Here is a 10,314-nt window from a genome sequence, read left to right on the forward strand (position 1 = left end):
CCAAAAGCAATAACAACAAGCAATTATTCAAATTTGCACAATGCATTAAATACAAAGTTTCTCATAGACATTACCATGAACCGAGGGAACATGCCGTTTGACTATATCATACGTCTATGAAGCTCAAATAAGATGTAGATTTCTCAATGGCAATACCATGGAAAAGATTTCATGTCATATATAATTTTACCAATGTATACTATACCTAACACAAACCATCATGATAAATGTTATATAGAGTTCTTACAATTATGAACCAGTTTGTTTGAGATTTTTGTGAAAAAAAAATTTAATTAAACAGCTATTGGGAGTTTTAGAACTAATTTCTTACGAATTATAAAAACAAAAATTGATTTTTAAATCTCATTATTTAAAATTATTTATTAGAATTTTTAAAAATTATTTTTATAAAAATTATTTTTTTCAACAGACTAAATTAGGTTTCACGATTTTTCACACATTATAAAATGAATAAAATTAGACTTTAAAATTTCGACATTTCAGTTTTAGTCCCATATATTTTTGAATGAATTTTTGAAGACTTGTTTACAACATTTTAAAAAGTTGGTCTATAAAAAATGAGTTCAAAATTCAGTTTTTAGGTCCATATTTTTATTACTTTTATCTTGAATTTTTTTCATTTAAAAAATTCATGTTTAATTCATCCAAAGTTAAAATTTCAAAATCTTTTGGTCGAGAAACTTTTTATAATGTTTGAAAAAACTTGCAAACAATCATTCAAAAAAATTTAAGTTGAAGGATAATTAAACGTGTTTCGCTTAGCATTTTATAAAAACTAAAAGTTGTATTTATTTTTTACATAGACTAAAATTGAAATATTAAAATTATATAAGACTAAAATTATATTTAACGCTTTAAATTATGGCAGTTATGTTGATGTAATTAGAATAACGAAAATTATTGGTGTACAATCAAACACTTTCTTGACACTTTGAGAGAATGATATATACCACAGAAAAGAGATATAAAAAGAAAATACATATTTATGTATGTTGTTAACCAAACGTGATATACTCACCTACTTGTCAATGTAAAAGTTGTTGTATGATTCTTACTTTAGTTGGAAAATACATTTCCATTGACTATTAAGTATATATACGAAACATTCAATATAAACATTTATGCAAAAGAATGTTAACAACTTAGTACATCTTTGAAACCATACCACATTAAAACCACTTATTCACACATATAAATACACCATACCACATTCCACTCCCTAAACACCATCACCACAATGGAAAACCAACCAACCAAACTTCACATTGCTGTTTTTCCATGGCTTGCTTTTGGTCACATATTACCATACTTCCACCTTTCAAAACTCTTAGCTCAAAAGGGTCACAAAATTTCATTCATTTCAACACCTAGAAACATCAAACGTCTCCCTAAACTACCAACAAATTTACAAACTTCATTGGAAATGATAGAACTCCAACTTCCACGTATAGATCATCTTCCTGATCATGCAGAGGCTACTTTGGACATTCCACGTCACATTACTCCATATCTCAGGAAAGCTTTTGATGGTCTTAAAGAACCTCTAACAAAGTTTTTAGAGACATCAACTCCTGATTGTATTATATATGACTTTACACCTTATTGGTTACCACAAATATCGTCTAAGCTCGGCATCTTTCAAGTCCATTTCTCAATTTTTTGTGGATTAAGTTTGTATTTCTTTGCGAATTTATTCGTGATGAAGTCAGGTGAAAGACACTTTGATAAATCTAAATTAAAAGCAGTAGCCTTGAAACCTTTTGAGGAAAAGTATTTATGTGATAAACATTTGGAAAATAATGAATCCGGTGTTTCAGATGCATTCAGGTTCCAACAGACCCTTTTTGGAGCTGATTTACTTGTTGTAAGAAGTTGCATGGAAATTGAAGGTGAGTCTCTTACATTACTTGAAAATCTCTACAAGAAACCAGTTATTCCAGTTGGACTATTACCACCTTCACTAGATTTTAGTGAAGATATAAGTAATGATGATGATAATTGGTGTAAAATCAGCAAGTGGTTAGATAAACATGAAAAAAATTCAGTGATCTATGTAGCATTTGGATCTCAGGTCGTTATAAGTGATGAAGACTTTACTGAGTTAACTATGGGATTAGAACTATCTGGTTTTCCTTTTCTTTTTGTTCTGAAGAAGAAAAATAGTGATGATAATAGACATGATTGGTTTAAGAAACGATCAAATAATGGTCTAGTGTGGACTAATTGGGTGCCACAGTTGAGAATCTTGGCGCACGAATCGGTCGGAGGATTCTTGACTCACTGTGGTTGGAGTTCAGTGATTGAGAGTCTTGAAGTTGGTTGTCCACTTATTATGTTGCCTTTAGAAAATGAACAAGGTTTAAATGCTATAGTTATGGAAGAAAAAATGGTTGGAGTGAAAGTAGCTAGAAATGATCATGATGGAAAGTTCAATAGGGATTCAGTGGCAAAGGCTTTGAGATCAGTGATGGATAAGGAAGAAGGAAAGGTTTATAGAAGTAAAGTTGAAGAGATGAGTAAGATATTTGGAGATATGGAGCTGCAGGACAAATATATTGATGGTTTTGTTGATTCATTGAAATTCCATATGCATGCTTCTAAGCATTAGTACATGCGATATTATTAGTTGAATTTGCATAAAAAATTATAAGCATTTATAAATATAAATGTTTTTATGTAAGTTAGAAGTCGTTTAAAATAAGTGTCTTTATGTAAGTTAAAAGTTGTTTTAATAAGTTTACACATATAGTTTGTGGAAATATGTTAACATGTCATATGTTATTTTTAGAAACTTTCACTAAAAGACTCGCAAGTGCTTTTGTTAGTGAATATACTCAAATAAATCAATCCAAATAGATAATATGTAATCTTGTATTCATTCATACCATCTAAGATTTTTAGTTAACTAATGTGTATCGAAGTTCCTTTACACTTTCTTTATGTATATTGTGATGATGATGATGTTGCTGTCCAAACCATTCAAGGACATATTTTATTTTCTAGTTTGGGGTTGCTAATTGATGCAATTGTTGAACTCTGACATAATTTAATTCTTTAAAATAAATTAACAATAATTCAAACATAAAATATTTCTTTTTTTCTTTTAAAAAATAAATCAACTTTAACCCATTTATAAATTGTTTTCTAAAAGATCTAACATTAAAAATTCAATAAATCTTAAATATTCAAGAATTACTGTTGCTAATAATAAGAATTTCGCACTATTTCAAAATCACGATGAACGTTCTAGATTGATTTCAAAAACAATATCAAAATTTTAATCATCTGGATACAACCATCAATACTTTCAAATAATTTAAATTTAAAATCGACACTTTAAAATTCACTATCATCAACATTTTCAAATGATTTTTACTTTTAATAAAATCAAATTATGTGTTTATGTAAAAACTAAATGTTATAAATATTTTTCAAGTGATTTTATAAATATGTGATTTTCACTTTGTCATAGGATGGGATTTTGGTTGAGTTTTCTTTTTTTTTTTTTTTTGGTGAGAAAGGGTTGGTGGGAAAAGGGTTCCGAGATTCCTCTTTTTTGTTTTTTTTTTTTAAAATTGTGAATTATTTTGTTAAGGTTACTTTGTGTGTTTTTTAGCAGTTTAATTCAATATCTAATGTTAAACCAATAAATAATATACAGTAAAAACTCTAATATCTAATAGGAATTTAGAAAAATGACTTTTTAATACATGGAGTTAATCGTGCTATAGACTTAACAAATGAAACGGATGTATTGCTTAGTAAGATGAGGAGGTGACATTTATGTAAACACGTGAAACGTGTTTAATACGGTTGGCAACCCATCCACTTCAATTGTCAAATATCATTGGAGTTATGTAAAATTCAATTTTTAGCGGGTTGGAGTTGTGCTGACATAATGGATATGTCAAGAAAGATACTATCACAATTTAATAATAATAAATTTATGATTGTTAATTTGTATATGAAATACAATTTCTTATTAATTGAAACAATTTGATTTTTTTATCCTTACTTTTTATTTCGCAATTTTTGCCATAAAAATTTAAGTTCAATTTTATTTTAAATAAAAATAATATATTATAATATTAATTAAAATTTTAAATTAATATTTTAAGTTCTAATAAAATTAAATATAAATAAAATATTAATTTATGAATTAAAATTGTGGGACCTAATATGGTTATTAAGAGTTAAACTTGGAGTATAAAATGAATGAGTTGCTTGAAGATTAATGAGTTGTTTCAAGATGATGGGTCACAGTGAACCCTATTTAATTAATTCAGGTTGAGTTCACAGAGATTCTCTCCTAAAAATAAAAATAAAAAATTAATATATCTCATCTTCGTAAATCGGTTAATAAAATGATACAATAGTCATTTTGTAAATATTTGAAACTTTTTAATGCGGTTATATTGGTAACCGACTTAAAAACAATATACAAAATTGGTAACCAACTCAAGATAGATTTAAAAAAATATAAAAAAAATCATGTAGCATTTTATCTTCCCAAAATCTAGGTCCATGACTTCTTGGTCACAACCAGCCGCCATCATTTTATCGCCACCACTTCATGAATATGTTAAAGACAAATTTGATTCTCAAATTCTTGTTCATTAAACATTAAACTTTATTTATGTAGAGATATCATTGCGAGTATTTTATAATTTTCTAAAATAACATTAAACAATTGGGAGTATTCTACCATTAAACAATTGTTCACATATTAAGTTGCTAAAATGATTAGTATATATAAGCATAAGTTCATTTCCAAAGAATAACATTACATCTTATTTGAGGGAAAGTTATATATTATGCAAAAGAAAGTAAGAAAAATGATATACCAAACTCATTTTTTAAGTGTCTTTATCATTTTGTTTTCTTTTGTTTGGAGACTAGAGATGAAATCGTTATTTGATTTTTTTTTTCTTTTTCTTTTTTTTTTGTTGTTAAATTTTGCATTTTTTTATTGAAGTATATGTTACAATATTTCTCTTCAACTTATGCTTTATAATTTTCAAAAAAAATAATAATATGCTTTATAAGATTTTTTGTAAGTCTTTTGGATGGTGCAAAATTTTGTCCCTCATGGTATTGGTAAGTTAAATTACATATTTTACATGTTCTATTTTGTATAATTTGTGTGCGGACAAAATAGAGAGTAAAACAATATCAAAATAATAACAATAAGGAAGAAAGCGACAATATACGATTAGATTACTCTTAGCTAGTATGAATACACTTTAGAACAATAAATAAAAAATTAAACTATACACTTCGTGGACAATATAATTGTTTTAGTTTTAATCTTTTCACCTTAATCTTTACGGTTATTTATTTTTAACAGAAGTAGTTATAGATCTTAGTTGGATGAATGTTAATCAATTGGAGAATTTTTACCTAAGTTTCATATCTTAAGTATTTACATCGTCGTTGTATTGACTTAGAAAAGAGTGAAGTGTATGACTTTATTGATTCAAGTTTCATCTAAAGTGAAAATGATTAAACTAATGCTCAATTCCACATTCAAAAGAAGTTGTACGTGAAAAAAAGAACTTGTTATCTACCACCTTATTGCATAAAGTAATTATTTTATATTATAGTTATCGCTTATAATAGAGAAAATTGAATATAACATATATTTAATTGTTTATTGTAGTCGTCATTGACAGTTGCTTATTATTAATCCTAAGGGGCTTAATGTAGCCTTTATATGTTCATTGGGAAGAAAGCCAGATAAAAAAACATGTCACATTATTGATTTGTAAGTATTTAATTTATTTACATTATTCATAAGTATTGTAATATACTTTATACCATAATTTTAATAATTATTTTTATTTCGTAGAGCTTTCTAAAGTTATTATAAGTTGCTAGCTAGGTTTGAGAATCAAACCGAAGATAACATGGAGTTTTCCTATAGTTGTTTACAAATGAATAACTTCATTTATAATATTATGACATTTTTTTGTGATTTTAATTTTAGAGTCATAGACAAGATTCAAATTATGAGTGTGGCTACTATGTCATGTTACATATGTTAAGCATTATAACAGCCGGTATTGTTGATTCATGGATGCAAGTATGTAAATTTTTTACAAGTTGTTATTGATTGTGTTTTTTAATTGTATTCAGATATTTGATGACTCGAGATCATTTCATTCGGATCAAATTAAAGAAGCTCAAGAATATTGTGTAGATTTTATTTTGGAATTAATTAAAGAAAATGACAATGCTTGAACATGTCAATAGAATATTGCTATATTGTGATTTTGTTGGACATCTAAATCATTTTTTGTCTTGTCAAGAATAATCATAAATAGGAGACATATTCGTTATACTCTATATTTTGTATGAACTTCTGATATTGTATATTTTGGTTATTAGATGGTTATATAAAATTGTGGTTGCAAGTACAAAACTCTGATTTGAAATTTAATATGAAATATTGTAAGTATGGATTAGAAGCATAAAAATAAAATGAGAAATTTATTTTAAAAAAATTAGTTGATCAAAAGAACCGACTTAAAAAGATTATTTGTTGAACTGAATTTATTATGTTTAAGTCGGTTAAGTTGAACTGACTTAACAGGACAAAGCTTTGTTAAGTCGGTTCATAAACAAGTTAAAAATTAAAATATTTATTAAGTCGTTTGTAGTTAACTCAGATACATAACCGACTTAAAACAAAATGCACATTATAAAATTCCACTAATGAATCCATGTAAAGACACCGAGATCTCAAAATTTTAAAGATTCCAAAATATTAATTATTAAATATCTTATAATAGTTGAATTGCATAATACAATATTTGCATGCATGCGGTCTTGAAATCAATTCTCAAAACTTTCATTTTGGATATTTGAGCACAAAACAACAAAATTGTGAGTTACGAAAAATAACCATACTATAGGAATGAGAAAAACCATTAATAATGTAATGATTTTTTTTTTTTTTGAGAAAAAAGATTAAAAGGATGGATACTTTTAATGAATATGTGGGAGTGAGTAGTGGACATTTGTTTTTGTTTTTTTAAAATAGTTGACATGTTTTATTTTAGTAAATAGAAGAAATGGACAATATAAAACGAAAATTAAGTTTTTTATTATATTAAAATTTATAGAAGAGACTTCAGTGTATAAAAGACAAATTTTATAGAAACAACATTATATTAGAAATCTATATAAAAATTGAAGAAAAAAATCTTATAATAACAACAACAACAAAAATTATGAGACAACAAGATTTTAAATAATGATCATTTTATCATAAAATTATTTACAAATAATTTCACATTTAATTTGAGATTAATTTTTATGTATGGACTATATAAAACTTTTTTACAGATGTAACCAATCAAAACATGTCAAATAAGTATTTAGAGACATCAACTCTTGATTGTATCATATTTGGCATCTTACACATCTATTTGTCGGTTTTTAGTGGTTTTGGTTCGTATGTCTTTGCAAATTTATTTGTGATGAAGTCAGATGAAAGACACTTTGATGAATCTAAAACAAAAGTAGTAGCCTTGAAACCTTTTGAGGACAAGAATTTGTCTATTAACCATTTGGAACATAATGAATTTGGTGTTTCAGATGTATTCAGGCTTCAAGTGACCCTTTTTGGAGCTGATTTACTTGCCGTAAGAAGTTGCATGGAAATTGAATGTAAATCTCTTACATTATTTGAAAATCTCTGCAAGAAACTAGTTATTCCAATTGAACTATTACCATCATCACTACATTTTAGTGAAGATAGCAACAATGATGTTAGTTGGTGTAAAACCCTTAAGTGGTTAGATACACATGAACAAAGTTTAGTTTATGTTGCCTTTAGCAAATGAACAAGGTTTAATTGCTAGATTTATGGAAGAAAAAATGGTTGGAGTGAAAGTAGCTAGAAATGATCATGATGGAAAGTTCAATAGGGATTCAGTGGCAAAGGCTTTGAGATCGGTGATGCAGAGTGAAGAAGGAGAGGTTTATAGAAGTAAAGTTAAAGAGATGAGCAAGATATTTGGAGATATGGAGCTGCAGGACAAATATATTGATGGTTTTGTTGATTCTGTAAAATTTGCATATGCTTGCCTCTAAGCATTAGCACATCAGATATTATTAGCTGAGTTTGGATAAGCATTTATCATATAAATATATAGGTGTAAGTTATTTCTAGGATAAAAGATTAAAAAAAATAAAAACTTGTCATATTTTATAAATATTAGTTGAGTTTGGATAAGCGTTTATCATATAAATATTATTTTCATAAGTTATTTCAAATAATTTGTGGAAATATCCCAAAAGCAGTTTATATATATGTGATATCTTGTATTACTATAGCATCTAAGGTTTTCCGTATATGATGTTAGAACCAAAGTGGATGGAAGTTCCTTTGCACTTTCTTTTATGTATTGTGATAATAATGTTGCTGTCCAAATCATGCAAGGACATGTTTTATTTTTTTGTTTGGTGTTGTTAGTTAATGCAATTTTTGAAGTACTATTTTTTTCTATGTTTGATTTATTAGTTTATTGGTAAAAATGTCTTGTAATCTCAAGATATTGAGTTTAAATTTTTTTAATGATAATTATAAATTAGTCATTAGTATCACTTAGGTAGCAAAAAGGATCATTAGTACTATTAAGGACTGAAGATTTAAACTCGTCTACCTAAATTGGCTTGCTTCGTGTAACCCTCCGTAAAAGGAAGGCGTTCACATGGCAAAGTAGTTGATCCATTGAATCAAATTAAAAAAATTACTCTTTTGTATTTTAATTTTTATTACTTTATTTAGTTTATTTTACAAACACATACAGATTAAAAGACAAAAACTAACTTGTTAATAAATATTAAAGTTGTACTGGTGAATCTTAAATCACAAAAGTTAATAAAGATATAAATTTCAAGTACAAGGATAAAAAAAATGAATCATGTAATCTTAATTTGTCAATACATTATGGCAGTTGGGACATATTTATCTTGTTCATAGTGAAGAGTTAAATTCCATAGTAGTCATAATTAATTTCTTAAATTATATAATTTTTTATTTATTAGTATATTATAACAATAAATAGATTACAATGCATTTATTTGGGATCATTAAATGTTGATGAATTTATGTTGAAACTTTTTTTATATTATTGATGATTTTGTTTTAGTATTGAGCTCTATTGTTTGTTCCACAATGCATGGCTTCATTTTTCTTGCTCTAGCAATTGTCCACAAGAGAAAGCATAAACTAAATCTAAGATCATTATTATCGATTTAATCTCTAGCTAGATTATAGACAATTGATATTCAAATAAACTGAATCTAGCTTCTATATCAGTTTTTATTTTTATTTTTCCACAAACATCAATAAAGTGAGATCGAGCGTATGGAATATCAACGAGCCAAATACGAGAATCACTAGGAGACTTAGACACCACGTCTTCCATTCAAAATCTTCTTCATTTATGGATCACATATCTTATTTCTTTGGTTTAGTTAAATCCAACTCAATTTGACATCAATCACTCACTTGAATTTGAACGATATCTTTATTGAGTGCAAGTCTCCTACATCACTATATTGGTATTACTGCTGTCATTGCCAACTAATGGAATACGCCACTTGACTAAACATCTATGAAGCACGGATTGACACATACATCAAACTTGCCACTAACACGTTAATACTGATAATAATTTTAAAAAATAAATTAATTGAATATAATCAATATGTCAATATCGAACACCAAACCAAAATACATCTTCGGTTAGTGCTACCGATGCAAGCATAGAGGGTATGTAACATTTCTAAGTTGCAATATGTCATGGCTTAAAAATTGAGGGTCACATACTCAAACTAAGAAAACTTTTTCCAGTCATACACATAAAGAGAATGGCCAAATGCATTCGCAATTTCGCATTCACAATTTGGTGTCCTGTCTCGAGTCTTAACTAAGAAAACTTTTTCCAGTCATACACATAAAGAGAATGGCCAAATGCATTCGCAATTTCGCATTCACAATTTGGTGTCCTGTCTCGAGTCTTAACTAAGAAAACTTTTTCCAGTCATACACATAAAGAGAATGGCCAAATGCATTCGCAATTTCGCATTCACAATTTGGTGTCCTGTCTCGAGTCTTAACTTTGAACCCGATATCAATCGATCTATTGTTCGTATCCAGAAACACATCACAACCAATTATGTTACAGACGAAGAAAAAAAATAGATAGTAAATTTTAACTTAAGAAAGAAATACAGGCACTGAAAGCAATTAGTTGTATGTGAAAATAAATAAGTGGAATT

The 10,314-nt window shown here is 27.3% G+C and overlaps 2 protein-coding genes across 2 annotated transcripts; both read left to right on the forward strand.

Annotated features, from left to right (window-relative positions):
• Positions 1–1,160: 1,160 nt before the first annotated feature.
• Positions 1,161–2,926, forward strand: LOC101492809 (putative UDP-rhamnose:rhamnosyltransferase 1). The gene has a single exon (XM_004489034.4). The coding sequence runs from the start codon at positions 1,259–1,261 to the stop codon at positions 2,627–2,629; it is 1,371 nt and encodes a 456-aa protein (XP_004489091.1). The 5' UTR covers positions 1,161–1,258; the 3' UTR covers positions 2,630–2,926.
• A 4,459-nt stretch (positions 2,927–7,385) lies between these two features.
• On the forward strand, positions 7,386–8,118 carry LOC140919600 (putative UDP-rhamnose:rhamnosyltransferase 1). Its single transcript, XM_073365966.1, has 2 exons — positions 7,386–7,803; positions 7,862–8,118. Exons 1-2 carry the CDS (start codon positions 7,386–7,388, stop codon positions 8,116–8,118), a joined length of 675 nt encoding a protein of 224 aa, XP_073222067.1.
• Positions 8,119–10,314: the final 2,196 nt, after the last annotated feature.

Source organism: Cicer arietinum, chromosome 3 (genome assembly GCF_000331145.2).
Source record: "Cicer arietinum cultivar CDC Frontier isolate Library 1 chromosome 3, Cicar.CDCFrontier_v2.0, whole genome shotgun sequence".
Taxonomy (NCBI): domain Eukaryota; kingdom Viridiplantae; phylum Streptophyta; class Magnoliopsida; order Fabales; family Fabaceae; genus Cicer; species Cicer arietinum.

Bases quoted from the DNA above. Each gene is read 5' to 3' on its own strand.
- LOC101492809 (XM_004489034.4), top strand. From the start codon at position 1,259: ATGGAAAACCAACCAACCAAACTTCACATTGCTGTTTTTCCATGGCTT.
- LOC140919600 (XM_073365966.1), top strand. From the start codon at position 7,386: ATGTCAAATAAGTATTTAGAGACATCAACTCTTGATTGTATCATATTT. The intron at 7,804-7,861 runs GTAAAACCCTTA...TGTTGCCTTTAG, and splicing joins CAACAATGATGTTAGTTGGT to CAAATGAACAAGGTTTAATT.